Source organism: Pundamilia nyererei, unplaced genomic scaffold (genome assembly GCF_000239375.1).
Source record: "Pundamilia nyererei isolate P.nyererei 1_Seehausen unplaced genomic scaffold, PunNye1.0 scaffold00398, whole genome shotgun sequence".
Taxonomy (NCBI): Eukaryota; Metazoa; Chordata; class Actinopteri; order Cichliformes; family Cichlidae; genus Pundamilia; species Pundamilia nyererei.
Window position 1 is genome coordinate 192,719 of NW_005187799.1, and position 18,225 is coordinate 210,943.

The 18,225-nt window shown below is 39.5% G+C and overlaps 2 protein-coding genes across 3 annotated transcripts in view; one reads left to right on the top strand and one right to left on the bottom strand.

Moving 5' to 3' along the window:
- The window catches only part of LOC102197737 (ras-specific guanine nucleotide-releasing factor RalGPS1), an 87,206-nt gene that overhangs the window by 30,373 nt on the left and 38,608 nt on the right, over positions 1 to 18,225 (top strand). Inside the window, exons 5-8 of the mRNA XM_005753071.2 lie at positions 3,035 to 3,118; positions 5,153 to 5,242; positions 8,843 to 8,935; positions 12,780 to 12,906. Of these exons, the coding sequence (XP_005753128.1) occupies positions 3,035 to 3,118; positions 5,153 to 5,242; positions 8,843 to 8,935; positions 12,780 to 12,906 (394 nt within the window). The remainder of the gene's footprint in view (positions 1 to 3,034; positions 3,119 to 5,152; positions 5,243 to 8,842; positions 8,936 to 12,779; positions 12,907 to 18,225) is intronic.
- LOC102197263 (angiopoietin-related protein 2-like) overlaps positions 13,009 to 18,225 on the bottom strand; it is an 18,552-nt gene continuing 13,335 nt past the window's right edge. For both annotated transcript variants that reach the window (XM_005753069.2, XM_005753070.2), the window contains exons 4-5: positions 16,729 to 16,999; positions 13,009 to 13,770 (exon numbers count right to left, since the gene is read on the bottom strand). In XM_005753069.2, coding sequence (XP_005753126.1) covers positions 13,571 to 13,770; positions 16,729 to 16,999 — 471 coding nt within the window. In that variant the 3' untranslated portion in view covers positions 13,009 to 13,570. The remainder of the gene's footprint in view (positions 13,771 to 16,728; positions 17,000 to 18,225) is intronic.

Below are 18,225 nucleotides of genomic sequence, written 5' to 3' on the forward strand. Positions count from 1 at the left end.
ATATATAAGTTTGTCATTGCTGCATAATGTATTGCTCCCTTTGGAAAAATACATTCTTGAAGGCTCTTTGCATAATTAATCACCAGTCTCTGGTATTGACTAGTTGAACTGTAGTCCTCCGGGTTTAGATCTGTTGTTTCAAATCTGGGCTTTAATTAGGCTATTATATAACCCTCAAATTCTTCTTTTTGATATATTCCTTGGAGAAATTTTCTAGTGCTAGGTTAGGATCTATTTCTCTTCCAACTTCAAGTTTCAGACAGATGACGACATTATCTTGCACCACTGCTTTTGAAGTGTTACAGAATTCAAATGGAAATTAGAAACCACAAACTGCCCAATCTGTAACACAGCAAAAGCAGAACACTTCCTCCACCATGCATCTGCTTCTTCATTGAAATCTGTCTTTGGTTTGTGCCAGTTATCTCTACTATACTGGTCAGACAATTCCATCTTTGACAGAAAGTCTGGTCAGTCTTTATGCTTTCTGGTAAACTGTAGTTTTGGATGGATGTAATTTTTGGACAACAAAGGCTTCTCTTGGGTCACCTTCTTTTTCCATAACGCATTTGGGTCTTGAGCTGAATATGGTGGGGTTCTTAACAAAGTAGTTGTCATTCGTTGTTCATTTTTCAATTATTTAGTTGCATGTGGCTGAGGTAGTACAGTGGGTAGTCTACCAATCAAATGTTAGTTTAGTCCTGAGCTCCTCAAGTTCACATGCTAAAGTTTGCTTGGAGAAAGATTTTCTGACCCCAAATTGCCCCTAGTGCATCCATCATAGTGAGTGTATGTGTGACAGAAAGTGTTAAGTCAAAGTAAAAGCTCCCCTGGAATGCTGGAATGTTAAAATCACTGGGCTCCATTGCTGACTGTTTGTATATGGGCTGCACAACTATTGAGGCACAGTGCAAGCGGAGCAGTACACAGCCTGAAAAACAAGCCTGGGGTTAATGAAATCCAAGACTTAGAGAACTCTCCACACATGCCTCTGCCATGAGAGAAGCGAAGCAAAAATTTCAGGTTGCAACTGTTGATTCATCTGAGTTTTAAATACTTTGAGCAAAGCATTTAGGACTTTCCAGCAGTTAATCTCTACATCTGTCCACATATCCAGATCTAATTAAACATGAATCTGAATACTTGGTGAGTGGCACGTTGAGAGTGGGAGCCCGTTGCAGCAGCTTCCTTAGTTGCAAAGCATAACAAACTGCCCTGTACAATGTATCTCATTGTACAACTGTATAGTGACAATAAAGACATTCTATTCTATTCTATTCTATTCTATTCTATGGCTGTATAAAAGATGGATGATTTGTCTCCTCCTATTGTACAAAAATGAAGAGAATGATGAGAATAAGAATATATATATAAAAAAACAATCACATGGAAATATTGTAACTTTCACTTTGTCTTTTAACCTTTTCAATAAAATTGCTACATTTTTCACTGATAGTGTATACTATAACTTAGCCTTTGTACTTTCAGTGAGTTAATTTTAGACTTACTAGAAATCTATTAAAGTTTATTTAAATATGACCTTCTATGCAAACACCTGGAATGGTTTGATCTGCCTATTGGGTTTGAGCTGCCTATTGGGTAGATCAATCCATGTCCAAGTGTTGAAGTTGTCCTACTGCTGACTTGGAATGTTACTGGCCTAAACCCAAAAGATTAATAGCAGCAGGGGGGCATCCTGGACAGAGTCAGTGAAATGAATCTGTTTTTCAACCGGTTTAGTATTTGAATCCCTGTTTACCCTAAACACTAAATACAGCCTTAACACGCCCTCAGCCCATTATACAGTTCTCAACACGACTGTGACAGTTGGCCAGGTAAGAAGACAGCTGGAAAGGCTGGACCAAGCCAAGGCTCAGGAATGATCGCATCATTCCAAAGCTCCTAAATTTATGTGCTACCCAGCTGCCTGGCATCCTGCAGCAACTCTTCAACTTGAGTCTTTTACAGAAAAAGGTACCAGTGCTAGACATCATGTTTTGTGCCGGTACCAAAGAAAGCGATTCCTTCTTTATAAATCTTTATCACGATGTCACATGTCATGCAGGTGTTGGAGAGACTGGTTCTTGGCTGGCTTAGCTTACATGATCTTGAATCTCTTAAGTTTGCTTATCATCCTCTTGTGGGGGTGAATGATGCTGTTATTTACCTATTACAGAATACTCATTCTCACCTGAATAGTGAGAAGATGAGTGAGAAGAAGCTCAGAATGGATTTCACCACTTCTAATGTTTCCTGGATTGCTGTATATATGAGATCAACATCATTAAAAGGATATAAAAATAAATTAAAAGAATCAGAATAATTTAACTGCAGAAAAGAGATTTAGGATGTGAGAGCTAACTACATGGCAAACAGGAGACGAAGACACAAGGAGAGAGAACTTAAAAAGAAAGGATGAAGTAAAAACTTCCACTCTGAAACCCAAAGTAAAAACAAGGTCCAGTATCTATCCTTTACTATGTGTGGGGCCAGACACATATTGGGTAAAATGAAAACAATCCATGATACTGATAAAGGTCCTGGTAAAGAGGTCAGAGTCATCGCATCAACTATAACTAATCCGGACAGCTTCATAGTGGAAGATTAGAGTGTCACTTGAACTCCTTGAAAAAGCAGATGATACAAATGCACAAAATGGGAAAATTATTCTTATTCCCTGCTTCAATCAACTGTATTTGAGACAATGAAAAATGTCAAACTTTCATAGAATGACATGAGGATCTGTTTTCAAACACAGCAGCAAAGCCTCCAACCGGACCGGATATATGAGGCTGACTAGCAATAAAAAAGCAATAACCACCTGAACAAAGTTTGATGGGGAAAAATTCAGTTAAACCTGTGTGAAAACACCCTAAATGGCAGTTTGTTATTTTGCAGCAGGGGAATCCCATATATTCCTAGTTTCACAAGTGTTGCTGACCACGAATAATGTGGTGTGATCATTCCTTGTCAGCCACACTCCAGGTGCTATTGGTGATTCCTGAAATAATTTTTCTTCTTTCCTACTCTGCAGGAGCTGGCTAGTTGTGGATGGAGTGGGAAGGAGAAACACAGTTTAGCCCCCAATGTGGTTGCATTCACACGTCGGTTCAACCAGGTTTGTCCCATACGATTTCTAAAGCACATATTTGTTTTAGTCTTCTGGTCAGGTAGGGACATTCAAGGTTCAAATCTATTAATACTAAGGTGTCAGACTTGACGGCCCACTTTTATTTTAGCTTTACATTGAACGCAATATTTTTGAGCATTTTTAAGTTCAATATATGGAGTTAAAAAATGAAAATGAAACTAGGGAGTTTAAACTATAGTTCTTTCAACTATAAAGCTCATAGTGAACATTCTTGGCTTTGATGTTAATAAAAAACTTGATGCTGCTCAAAGGTCATTGGTTAACCCTTTAAAGCCAGTCGGAGCGGGCATGCTCCATTTTGATCTATTTTTAAATCCCTGTAGAACCGGAACCACGTAAGCTAGCGCAATAATTTTTTTTGCATATGAAACCGGAGGAGTTTCCTTCCACATATAGCTTTGCAAAAATTGCATAAAAAGCGCTTGCAGGAACAAAAACATAATATTCCAGAAACACGCTTTGCCGAGCCGATCAGCTGTTTGTAACACTTCCTACATTGAAATAGACGTCAACGCGAACGATCGCATGTCCGCCATTACCTGCCTGAAACCGGAAGTGATATCATTTTCGCAGAAAATGTAGTTTTTTACTTTTAGGCCTTAAAAGCCTATACTGGTGTTTTTAAAAGTCATGTTTGACTTTATGCTTTTCTGAATAGTTTCTGGGATGCTTAGAACTCACATTGCACAGCTTTAAATAGTTTATTTTGATGCACATTTTCTTTGCAAATTTGCATTATAGGATTGTTTTTCGTTTTTTTCTGCAGTATATAAAAATTGGTGTATCTCAAAAATAAAACTATGAAGACACTCAAAATAAATTTCCTGTGGTGGGAAACTATTTTTTGCAACTTTTTTGTATTTAAAGTTTTGAGGGATAAACTTCTTAAATTTCTCTAATTAGAAATATATGTAAAAAACAAAACAAAAACTATTTTAATTTTTTTTGTAGTTTATTGCACTTTTTTGCAATTTATGTAGTTACTATGGACTTAATGCATACATATTATTAAAATTTGGGCTATAACAGTTGTATTGATGTATAGCAACTTGAAATGCTCCCAAAAATGGCACTACAGCATGTAAAAATATAAAGTAAGCTCTGGTGGACTTAGTTCTATGGTAGGTCTTAAAGGGTTAAAACCAGGAAGATGCACTCTATCAATTATGACAAATTTCATCTTCATCATTGTTTTTGTATGAAAAGTACTGATGGATTCAATCTATGATGCATTACTGGTGAAGATAAATGCTGTTTTTTCTCTTATTTAAAACCTATAACTACATTTCACAGTCAAGTAAGCACTTTACCTTCTATATTCCCCATTTGCTAATCTTGGTAGATCTGGTGTAATTACTATTGAAATGGACTTTTCACAAGCTAGAGTCTTTCTTTCCCCTTGGAGCTCTTATTTTTTGTTTTTTAAAAGGTTTTTTTTTAAAGGTTCTTTAAAATCAAGATGTATTATATTTAAAAATGTCAGCCAGCTAACTTTCACTGCACTTTTTTTCAAACATTAGTGTAACTATTCTGGTTATAACTAGTTAAGTACGTTTGTTATATATATATATATATGCATATTTTGGCTCTTAATTTTCAAATTCTTCCAAGGGAGTAGGCCTCAGAATTGTAGGAAGACAGGGCAAATAGGTCTTGAAAATGAAAAGTATGCCTATATTTAACAAAATTATTTTCTTAGTTTTTATTAGAGTATCATCTAAAAAATATACACTCCAACATGAGAACTGACTAAAAATAAAATTATCTTCATTTTGATATTAGAAATTTCATGTTGTTTCATTGTATTTTACAGTACTACACTATACATCACTAGTTGTCTTCTGTCTTCAATTTGGAGTGTGTGTGTGTGTGTGTTAATGAGTCATTCAAAATCTGTGGAATCGTGAAAATCCTAAATAAACAGACTTAATCCTCAGAAGTTTTGTGTGTATGTGTGTGTGAACATGTGCCTGTGTTTCAAATTATATTTGTGTTTTTTAGGTGAGCTTTTGGCTGGTGAGAGAAATCTTAACTGCCCAGACGCTGAAAATCCGAGCAGAGATACTGAGTCACTTTGTCAAGATAGCAAAGGTGAGTTCAGATGATGATGATGACGACAACCTTTTATTTAACATATACACAGCTGCATATACACATGTGCACACACATATGTATACACATTCACACAGATATGTGCTCAAACAACATACACTATATGTCAATGACATGTAATAACCTCTCAATCATTAAGTCTGAAATGGAGTTGAAAGAAGTTTATACACACTTATTAATCCCTACCCCTGCTCAACACACTATTGATTTACCATATTCATCATTACCACCATTTCCCACTAGTACTTGTATAGACTTACCACACAGTGTTGGGGAGGAATATATATACCGGTGTTATGTATTTAAAGTACAAAATGAGTAACTGTATTCCATTACAATTACCGTTTAAATAGGCGGTAATCAGAATACAGTTACTTTATTGAAATAAATAGAATACACGGCAGTCTTTTCCGATTTAGGCTAAAGGCTAAACGCACTTGGGCGCATGGCTGAGAGCGGCCAGCCTGAGTTCGAGTATGACCCGCTGCTCTTTTTTTTTTAACTTTTTTTTTTTTTTTACTCAATTTCCGTCTGGGATTAATACAGTTTCTCTCATTCTGACTGCTGGAAACCCAAACAAAACACACAATAAGAGGCTCTAATGTAAGTGTCCTGTTAATTTTGGTGGCGTCAGTTACACAATAGACCCAGAACCAGCACAACAGAGCCAGCACTGCACGGGCAGGAATGCATTTCTTACTTGGAAATTCCCACACTGCTTCATAAGAAGAATGGGATGGGCAAAACTTCAGTATCTTTGATGTACTATTACTGTGTGATTTTTTTATTTATTTATTTTTTTAATTACTATTAATAAAGGATTCCTGACACTGAGCTAACATTGTTAGCTGAGGTCAGTTAATAGACTGCAGACTTTTAGACCATTTCTAAATACTCAAGTACGGGAGTCCGTATTCGCGTTTTCGATAGCCTGGACTTTGTAAGGTCACATGGGAGTCCAGACTTCCAGACAACGCAGCGCGATTCTGCAGTGGGTGCTGTTCTCTCACAGCAACATTCTTGTAAGATGCATGCGTGGGCCTTTTTCTCCCATCGTCTGACTCCAGCAAAGGAAAAACTATGATCGGGAGTTGCTGGCCATTAGAGGTGGGAATCACCATACATCCCACGATACGATATTATCACAATACTTAACGCACGATACGATATTATTGCAATTTTTAAAAATATTTTGCAATATTCAGATTCTGTACATAAAGGTAAACTTTATCAATATTCATTTTATCTAATATCAAAGTCTCGCACTCAGTCTTTCTCTCATGTCAGTCAGTTTTATTGTTTGACAAACTGAACGGTTTGTATTACAGTCTAGTCCAACTTAACTGAATGCAACCATCTGGTACAATTATAGCTATTCTGAACTATGCAATTAATGAAAACTATGCAGCCCATTCAGCAACTGAAGAATTTGAAAGTAAATTAAAACAAAATATAATTTTACATTAAATAAAAAAAGTTTTAAACTTAATTAAAATAAAACATGTCTTAAATTAAAACAAGTAAACTGTCGTGTTTATTGCTGCCAAAAAAAAAGTTAAACACATTTGGACAGTGAAGGAATGTCAGGATTCTTGCTCAGAAAAAGGAGCTGATCAACATGCTCTGAAGTCAGAGCATGTTCCACTCCACAAACACTTTTTTTGTAACAAAATATCGATTTCTGCTGTCCCTGTATCGATACATTATTAGCAAACAAAATATCACGATACTACACAGTATCGATTTTTTTCCCCCACCCCTACTGGCCATAAAACTGGCATTGGGGGAATGGAAGCATTGGCTTGTGGGCTCAGAGCATATATTTATTGTTTAGACAGATCACAAGAATATTGCCTATGTGTAAACTGCAAAAAGATTAAACTCCCATCAAGGCAGGTGGGTCAGCTCTCTACCCGCTTTAATATTTCTATAACCTACTGGCCCACTGTCAGACGCCTTGTCTAGACAATTTGCCACTTCCAACAGCTCACCTGAGGATGAGACGATTCTGTCCTCATGCTGGTTCCGTAACCTGGGAGATTAAGTCTGAGATCGTCAGTGCCCAGAAGAGGGAGCCATACCCCACTACAGGACCCCCAAATAGTCTCTATGTTCCCACAAGAGTTCAGTTTAAAAGTAATTCATTGGGCCCAGACTTCAAGATTCACCTGCCATCCTAGCCATCCTTGTCCAAGGATGTCTATGAATATGTTCCAACCCAGATGTGCTCAAAACAAAATTTCCACTTCCCTACCTGTAAGACTCCTGAAACCCCTACCCACACCTGGTCATCCATGGTCTCACCTAACCCTAGATTCAGCATAGACTGGTTCTCCAAAGCTGTCCATTTTGCTGCTCTTCCTAAACTCCTATCAGCTCTGGAAATTGCAGAAAAACTCACCCACCACATTTTTAGACTTATCTGCATTCCTTATGACATCATTTCTGACTGGGGCCCCCAGTTCACATGGAAGTCCCATCTAAAAATGGGTAAAGTACGTCCACAACTCCATGACCTCTGCTGCTACAGGCCTATTACCCTTTCAAGCATTGCTCAGTTATCAGCTGCCTGTCTGCCCAGCCATCAAAGGTGAGACCTCCGTTCCCATCTGCAGATGCTGCTACCTTTGGAGAGCTACTTGCTCCACACTGCTAAGGACCGAGGAGGAAAACAACCTTTTGGCCATCAAACCTTGACTCCATCCTGCCAGGACAGCCAGATGGTTTGGCTATTGGCAAAAGGCATTCCTCTCCGTACGGAGTCAAAGAAATTGTCCAGATCGAGATAGACTTTATGATTAACCCTGTTGCTGCCCGGTTTAAATTGCCCTCCGCCCAGGCCCTCTCTACCCGTCTGGGTCATTGAGGTTGAGATGTGGAAGATATGCAAAGGGTATATTAAGGGGGTCAGGGCTACTTTCAAGGTCCCTCAGTTTGTGTGTGAGTCAGTATGCACATCTTATTTCCCAAAAAATACAAATTTATTTGGGAGAGAAAAAGATTTATATAGCAGGGTGTCTCGGTGGTGCAGTGATTAGCATTGTCCCCTCATGTTTCTAGTGAAAGATGAGGGGACAATGCTATAGTTATGTGAGAGTGTGTAGTTGTCTGTTTGTCACTCAGAGATAGCTTGGAGGGACTTCAGTCCCTCAGACCTTTAAACATGTACAGTTTTTTTTCAAAGGACAAGGTGATATAACACAGTGGCTGTTAAATTTAAAATGAGCGCAAATGTTGCAAGAAGCAAATTTCTCAGTGTTCATATTTTAGTGAAGTTGTCTTTTTTGCTATTCTTAGTTGAATATAACCTTTAAATAATTTGTAATTTGTAAATAAGACTTTTTTTTTTTAAATTGTATTTTTACTCCGCATCTTAGTACTTTATCCAAGTAATAATTGGAATTTGTTTTGTTGTGGTGTGGTATTTTTTTTCTTCATTAGTAATTAGTACCATAATTGGTAATCACTAATAATGCCTAATAAAGCCTAATAACCAGTTAAAATTAAAGGAAAACTAAGTTACTTTACGCATTCCTATCCTGTTCCTAACATGTCTTTTATAATCGCTCTTGTTTACAGAAACTGTTGGAGTTGAACAATCTCCATTCTCTGGTGTCCGTGGTTTCTGCTCTGCAGAGTGCGCCGATCTTCAGACTCAGCAAAACCTGGGCGGTAAGATTTCAGCTTTGTGCATGCCTTAAAGTCTTACTTCTGTAATTCATAGTTTTGACAAGTCATGAATATGTTGTTTTTTGTTTGTTCTTTAAATTAGATGCTACTGTGTGCCAGTGATGACATTTACCTGTCATGGGTATCTATTTATCGTAGGTCAATTGCCGTTCTCTTTTGAACTTGTATTAAACTTAACTAACATATGGTATTACCAGTTAATGTATTTATACGACACTTTGACCCAGTGTTTTGACTTGTATTTTGTTATTTGTTGCCCGTCCATGAATCACTGCTTTATTGTGGTGGAGGGGTTTGTGTATCCTAGGGATCCCAGGGGCCATGTTGTTGGGGGGCTTTTGCCCCCTGATAGGGTCACCTATGGCAAATTGGTCCTGGGTGAGGGAACAGACCCAGAGCAAATCAACCCCTAAGAGTATACAATCAAGGGAACAGTTCACCATACCTGGGATAGGGTTAGCAGAGCTGCGCCCTGGAGCCAGGCCTGGGGAGAGTGCCCGAGGGTGAGCGTCTGGTGGAGGGCCTTAGTCCATTGGGCCAGGCCAGGCACAACCCAAAAAAGGGACATGAGCCCTTCCTTCTGTAGGCCCACTGCCTGCAGGAGGTGCCGTAGGGGTCGTGTGCAATGTGTGTTTGGCGCTAGCCAGGAGGGGAGGCCCTGGTGGGCCTCAGCTACCAAGATTAGCAATTGGGATATGGAATGTCACCTCTCTGGTGGGAAAGGAGCCTGAGTTAGTGTGTGAGGTGGAAAGGTACCGGCTAAATATAGTCGGGCTCACCTCATCGCATGGCTTGGGCTCTGGAACTAGTCTCCTGGAGAGGGGCTGGACTCTGTCCCAGTCTGGAGTTGCCCTTGGTTGAGAGGCTGCGGGCTGGGGTGGGTATCCTAGTATCCCCTCAACTTGCTGCTTGTATGTTGGGGTTTCTCCCGGTGGACAAGGGGGTTTGTTCTCTGCGCCTTTGGTGCGAGGAAACGGTCCTGACTGTTGTCTGCACTTATGTGCCAAATGATGGTTCAGAGTAACTGCACCACCTGGTGGTGAGTTGGATCAGGTGGCCGGGCAGGATGCTGGACAGTTAGTCAAACCTTGGATACAGGAGGAACAATGTCGTTTTTGTCCTGGTCGTGGACCACTAGACTACCTCTTTACCCTCTTGAGGATACTTGAGGGTACATGGAAGTTTGCCCAACCAGTCTACATGTGTTTTGTGGACCTGGAGAAGGCATTCGACCGTGTCCCTTGGAGTGTCCTGTGGGAGGTGCTTCAGGAATATGGAGCATCTGGCCCAGTGCTACAGGCCATTCTATCCTTATACAACCGTTGCAAGAGCTTTGTCCCATAGCCAGCAATAAGTCAGACTCATTTATGGTGGGTGATGGACTCCGCCAGGGCTGCCCTTTAGATTGATTGGTGCTGCAGCTGCAGTGATGAGCTGAATGTAAAAGCGAAGTTCTCAATGTACCGGTTGATCTATGTTCCTACCTATGGTCATTAGCTGTGGGCAGTGAAAGAAAGAATGAGATTGCGGATACAAGCGAGGGAAATGAGCCTACTCCAAAGGGTGGCTAACCTCTCTGAGATAGGGTGAGAAGTACGGCCATCCGGGAGGAGCTCAGAGTAGAGCGGCTGCTCGTCCATATTAAAAGGAGCCAGTTGAGGTGTTTCAGGCATGTCCCACCGGGAGGAGGCCCTGGGCAGACCCAGGACACGCTGGAGAGATTGTATCTCTCGGCTGACCTGGGAACGCTTTAGTGTCCCCCTGGACAAGCTGGAGATGGTGACCGGGGAAAGGGAGGACTGTCTGGGCTTCCCTGCTTAGGCTGCTGCCCCCGTGACCTGGCCCCAGATAAGCGAAAGAAGATGGATGGATGTTTCTCTTGATTATCCTGTTAGCAGTCGGACGTACCGCCCACGGTACATTGGATGGTTTAGGGGACTAATTGTAAATTTGTAGGACTGCTAAGGGGTTATAGGTTGTAGTTCACTTTTAGGATCCCTGACTGTTTCTATAGTCTTGTGTCTTTGTCTGTCTGCCCCGTCTGTGCCCTGTCTGAGTAGTCTTGTCTCCCCAGTCAGTCATGTTTCCATGTTTAGCTCTTGTCCTTGTGTCAAGTTCACGTTGCATTCTAATAGTCCATTTTACTTAGGAAGGTTCCTAACTGAGAGATGTGACCTGAAAGTAGCTGTATGGCAGCCTTAATAAGAGCTGTTCCAGCTCTCCAAACACTAAGGAAAGGAGCTTCTGTGCTTCCTTTATTGCTTTCTTTAGCGTAGGATAGCATTAAATTGTGTTCCACAGACTTTGTAATTCACGTTTGCATAATTTGTTTAAATATTCTCCTCATGAAAATAAAACTTATAAATACATATGCCATAAGGTCAGCCAAAAAATACTCCTGTTCACAACTTTGTCATAGAACTGACACTGCTTCTTTTGTAAATTCAGCGGTTGTGCTGCTGCTAATGTTTGTAAATCGGGTACTAAATGTTCCTTCTCCTCCTTTAAAATTCCAAGCTTTATAATGAAGTAATATTTTTCATAAGCTGTTCTCATTTAAATGACCTCCATACAACAACGGTGTTAGAACACTTTTGAGATGAATTAAGATTAAGATTTGAGCATTTTGTAGTCTGTCTTCTGCACATTGCAGTTTCAATATGGTGGTCATTTATTAAGGTGAGACAAGTGTAAGGTCATTCCAATTCCACATGGTTCTTCTCTTTTTCCGAAGTCCTTGGCAATTCTTCTACCTGCCCTATTAATACATAGGGTTACAGTTAACCCTAATTCTAGCCCATGGCTCATGAGCCACAGGTTGCTGACCTCTGTCCTAAATCATGATAGTCTTTTGGAACAGTAGACAGATCTGATGACTGGGGACCTGGTTTAATGGGTGGAAGGGTTGATCGCATACAATTAGAGAGGCATAAATTACTCCAAGAAATTACTCAACCTGCTGACCAGTCAGTCACATGATTGTTTAACTTTAGCAGGGAATGTCTAACTATGTGTGACTCTTTTGCCAAAAGTATTTGCTTGTCTGCCTTCACACACATATGAACTTGAGTGACATCCCATTATTAATCCATGGGTTAATCTCATTATTAATCTGTGACCAATAGAAACGAAGCCTAGAGCTGCATTAAGTTAAACCACACAATGAAGGAAAACATTCCGTGTGTATCTGAGTTCATTGAACTTTTTGACACAGGTTTACGTGCATATACAGGGACCTCCAGAGCCTTTAATTCATTCCTTTCAATGGCTCTGAAGATCTCGGGAGGAAATCAGTGTTGTTGAAACTACACTCTCTTCACTAGTCGGGATAGTTCCAAAGCTTTCTTCTTTATGAATGAGCAATACATGTTTATGATCTATCTATTTGATTGTGATAACAGACCAGGAAACTTGCAGCCTCAGGTTCATTTTCTTAGCTTAGGGAGAAGAACTACATCTGAGCTCAGAGCTCTTCTGCATACCTTGATTAGAACAGCTGGACAATTGCCTTACAAAAGAATTAGTCATTTTTCTCTTCACCAAAATTTTTTTTGTAATGTTGATATCGAGTATTACTGCCAAAAAATTGACTTTGTGCTTGGGAAAATGTTTGGGTCTCATTTTGACATTAAAAAAGCCAGATTTTTTCATATGTGTCTGGATCAGTCAGGATGACCAATAGAAACAACTGAGTTCATAATATCAATAAACCTGTTGGTTTTTAGAAAGCACTCCAGTCTGTCAATGCTTCTGTTCCCACTTAAGTAAAAGGTTCTACATGAAAATAGAAAATTATGTATGTGTTATTGTTTCCTGTCTGTTGTAGCTGATCAGTCGGAAAGACAAGGCCACGTTTGAGAAGCTAAACTATCTGACATCCAAGGAAGAGAATTACACCCGCATGAGGGAATATATTCGCTCCCTGAAGATGGTGCCCTGTATTCCTTACCTTGGTGAGTCTGCCATCTGTGTCTCAGCATTAGTTTAACACAATCTGCTTTAGATTCTTTTATTTTCTTTTAAGTAAGTTTTAGATTTCCAAGCCCGGCCTCCATTCCAGACTTATATGTATACTTTTTCTTTTTGTTCAAAACGGTTCAAATTCCGCTAGGCACATGGGAAGAATCAAAGAAAACATTATGTCAAAGAGCACATATTTTTTTATACTTAACGAGTATTACAAATGCCATGAATATTGAGAAGTACACGTTTTTTTTGCCAGCAATCAAGAAATTAACATTTCTGGATGTCAATTTCTTGGTTCTTTTTCACTGATATGTAACTGTGGATTTTGTTCTGATGGGGAAAAAAGCCTTTAAACACTACATCGTTAACAGCCTGCATTGAGAAAGGAATGCAGGCATCATCTTACATTCATTACATGCAAGGTTGTAATCTTTTTATTTGTGTGCAGTATAACTTTATGAGCACAAGAATATGAATAAAAGCATTACATGTAGGACAAATGAAATGAACAAGTTCTGCCACGTCTTGGCATTGTGAATGTATAACAACCAAAAGAAGCTTTGAAAATCAACCAATGGTGCCTGGTCTTGTGATACAGAATCCCTTTGGTGGAAACATCTTGTTAAATATAAGTTTCAACATACTGAGCAGTTATTGGAAGGTATTTCCATTGGGTCTTATCATCATGGTCACTTTTTTCAGAGAATAAGCTCCTCCTCTGAACTCAGCCCAGTAGACCCCATCCTGATAGCGGCTGCGGTAATGCCCACCTTTGTACCACACACCGTTCAGATTGGAATGAGCACAGGCATTATACCACCATCCTCCCTTCTGATAGTGGGCACAATTCCCTGGAAACACAAATAACACAAGTAAATAAGACCAATTGGTATGTACACTAAATAAAACAGCTAGCAGCCTAACGGCTTTAAATATGATAAAGACAATTAAGACAGTTTCAATTTTGTCCATCAGTAGACCTGATATACGAGAAAGACTGCAGCATTAGCGTTGAAAGAAAACTGATGATTCCCTGCACTATTAAGTTCTTGGTTTTCCTCCATTTGGAATCCATAGCTTGAAGATCTAAAGATGAGCCATTTGTGTGTATATTTCAATTCCCTCCACCACAATTAAAGTAAAAATTTAAATATTTCTTTTTTTCAAATTGTGAACAGAAAAACAGGAACACATACACAGGAAAAGAAGAAACAAGTGATCATGGGACAATTATCGACAGATTAAAATTTAATAATGATTATTGCACAAAAAGTTAAAATCCAAGACATTGGATTACTGATACCTCATTCAAAAAAGTTTGAATAGATACAAGACCAGAATATGTTTAGATGTTTTTTTTAGATTATAAAATTAGATTATAAAGAAGCAATTTATGTTTTTCCAACAAAAGTCTTTGTAAGTCCAGGAATTTCTAGATGATGGCTGTACTTTCCAGACAGATTGCCAATATCCAGTTCCTTTTCCCATCGTTCTTTGAATATCTATAAAATTCCAGTTATTTTCAAGCGGTATGTTTGAAATAAGGTTTAAAAATTGCAGTTCCCAGTGTTTAAGGAGCTTACATATATGGAGGTAATCTCTAAAGAAAACCACTGGTAGAACCTGCTGTCTTGTACTGCTGGTGCAAAGTCAGATTTATATGTTGGCCGCCTAAACAATTTTGCCTCATCCTAAAGTTAACAGGTTTTTCTTCCCATATTTACCCATTGCTTGGATGCCTTAATTTCTTTATCAACACAAACAGACATTGACTGTAATGGTTGGCTACATTAATTGGCTACATAATATGGATTACACAAACATAAAGTGACAGTAACTGAGAAAGTAAGTAATAAAGGCAGAGCCTTACCCCCATCTCCTCAGAAACAGGGTAGAGAATTTCACTTTGGGTTTCTTATTATTCCAATTATTTTTATTCCAGGCTCTACATTGGTGTTTAGGTTTATTTCTGTTTATGGGTAATACTGAGGAAAGAAAAGAATAATTTGGGGAGAATATTAATTTTAAGTCATATAATTCGGCTGCCAAAGTCCAAAGGGAGCAGGATACCTTCTTTGGATACCATCCAAGTTGTAGGTGGCTTTTTGTGTGTATCATGATCAAGATACAACCACTTGTTTTGGACCATTATCTTCTTAGTCTGAGCTGCATGGAGGATTCTATTCTTTGACTACATATCTGTCAGAGGTTATGTGTGGAGGCGAAGAAGAGATGACCCAAACGCAGGACTCACGATGCAGGATGATGATATTTTATTGGAGCGAATGAACGAACAGCGCAGGAACAAAAGGACTGACTGACTGAAAGACTGAATGGCTGGCTGAACAACTGAACACAGGCGGGAACGACAACATAACATCTACAATGACACAACAATAAACTGGTGGAAACTGAGGACTTAAATACACACTGGATGATGAGTGATTAGAAACTGGTGAGTGCACAGCTGAACTTAGTCTGACTAATGATTAGGGCTGCCACGATTAGTCGACGACTGATTTAATAGTCAACGCGTCGTTTGAAGCTTTGTAAGATCCCAAAAGATGCGGAATAAGTAGTAGGATTTAAGAGTGTAATAACGGACTGAAACAGAAGATGGCAGCACTGCATGTACAAGGATGCTGCTGTTAAAACCCCGAAGAAGAAGAAGTAGCAGCTCTGTCCCAGAATTCATAGCGCAGCCCAGCTCAGTTTCCAACAATGGCGGCAGCTAGTTAGTTTTAATATTACTCTTATTATTCTTTCTGGGTCACAAAATAAACGTTTAACATATTTTCAGGTGAGAATGTAACTGTGTAAACCTCAAATATCTGCAAGGCTCACTAGTAGCTAGAGCCCGTGAGAACACCAGACTCCCGGCAAATCATTTTCAAACCCACCGCAGTATTTCGCTACTCGGGTTAAACATACATAAGTCACTTAGATAACTTAAAAATGTTATTGTTTGGCTTTTTTTAGTATTTTATTTGTTCCTGAGTAAATCAGTTTGGTAGAGATTAAAGTTATAGTTTTTACACAGCTGAATAAACGTCAAGCAGACAGCTGATTATCAGAAGTGTGAGATACTCGAGAATATACTCCAGTGTCCTGTTATATTTTAGATAGCAAGGAGTTTATTAAACTTCACCGAAACAATCTGCAAATTTCATTAAAATTTAATAAACTATCATCTTGTCTTTATTTTTAGTTAGCACATACCTTAAACACTTGTTAAATGATAGTTATATAAGAGCAGATGCATGCTGGTGCAATAAGCTGTACGTTTTACGTCCAATGGATGCATGATCTGATTAGTCGACTAATCGCAAAAATAATCGGTGACTAGTCGACTATCAAAATAATCGTTTGTGGCAGCCCTACTAATGATACATGGAAATCAGTGGAACACAATACAAAGGCAACATGCTGGAGCAGAAAACAGGAAGTGAAAACCATGAGTGTGAAGAATAAACTGAACGTGTCAAAACTGAAAGCACTGGGTCAACGACCCAGGAACCCTGACAATATCGAATAAACTGGACCACTACAGAGCAAGGAGGTGTGCTTGGAGGGCCCTGTGCGAGGACCCCTTGTACTCGTTCTATTCCTAGGTCTCACTCTCAGTTTAGCATGCTGTTTTCAGCCAGCTCTGACTTAATTAGATTTTCAACAGAAGTTACAGTGGCAGTGCAATCTGCCACTGAAACTATTAAGAGATGTTAGTAACTACTAATAACAACTGTAGAGTGTGTGAAAGAGAAATCTACCAGAAGGTGTGATCACCTTGTCTTTTACGGGAACCCACTTACCTGCGTAGACATCATGGTCCCTATCCAGTGTGGTAAAGTGCTTTCCATTGTGCCAGGTTAGAGAGTCTCCAGCATTGCCGTGGTATCGGCCCAGTCGTAGCCTGTAGAAATCAGCTTCTGACTCTACACGAAAGCTAGCATATTCTGCAAAGGTCTTCCGTCCAGTCCAGTCTTCCAGCGTCACTAAAAGCTTGTAGATGCCCTGGTTTGTCAGCCAAAAGATGTTGTCTAGGCCCAACCAGTATTCACCATCAATGTTTCCAAAACCTTGCTGTGGAAGGAGAGAGACACTGAATTGATCAGGTATAAATTACATGAACGAGAACATGGATTAAGTCAGAAGAGAGGCCTCTTCTCTCCAACTGTGAGCATCTAAAAAAAGTGCTTTGTTGACTCATCAATGTTGCATTAGAGGAATTGTTGGCTTGGAAATAGTAAATGGTAAATGGCCTGTATTTGTATAGCGCTTTTCTAGTCCCTAAGGACCCCAAAGCGCTTTACACATCCAGTCATCCACCCATTCACACACACATTCACACACTGGTGATGGCAAGCTACATTGTAGCCACAGCCACCCTGGGGCACACTGACAGAGGCAAGGCTGCCAGACACTGGCGCCACCGGGCCCTCTGACCACCACCAGGGGGTGAAGTGTCGACCGAGACTGTCCAAGCCGGGGCTCGAACCGGCAACCTTCCGATTACAAGGGGAACTCCCAACTCTTGAGCCACGATCGCCCTTTATCTTGAGACTGAGAAGAGAACTCGGCTGACTTTAGGTCACAAGATGACTTTAGGTCACAAGATGTTTGGCAATAAGGGCTTCTACCTTATGCATTTATATTTGTCTATTATCGAGCACCATTCATGACTACATGGAAACACAGCATGCTTATAAAATTTTTGGATCACTGTGTTGGCAGCAACACTGAGAATTTTGAGACCACTGGAACTGATTTCTTCTCTGCTGTTGTGATCTCATATACTGTATTTCATTTTACTGAGTTTTTCTTACAATTAGTCATGTTACACAATGAGATGGGTTTGCCTAACAGCTTGTTTTCTTAAAGTCCAATTTTAGGTGTGACCCTTGAATCTCAGTTTGTTATGAGTTCTCTCAAATGTCACACAATGCAAGCGTTGCATAACATTACTGAAAATTTTTATTTATTACAAAAAGCTATAAACCCCCTGCCCTTCCCTCTCAAGCTAGTTGCTGCATGCTACACTGCCAAAAATGAGATTCCTCTGAAAAATGTTTTGTATCTGACTGCTGACTATATGAACAGTTAGAGTCAGATTATCCTTAATCTCAGAACACAGTGATTTATAAAGTGGAGTTCAGCTGAGAGCTACTTTTTTCTCTACATGTTTATTTTTAATTATACACTAAGAATACCCAGACTCATACAGGGAGTGCAGAATTATTAGGCAAATGAGTATTTTGTCCACATCATCCTCTTCATGCATGTTGTCTTACTCCAAGCTGTATAGGCTC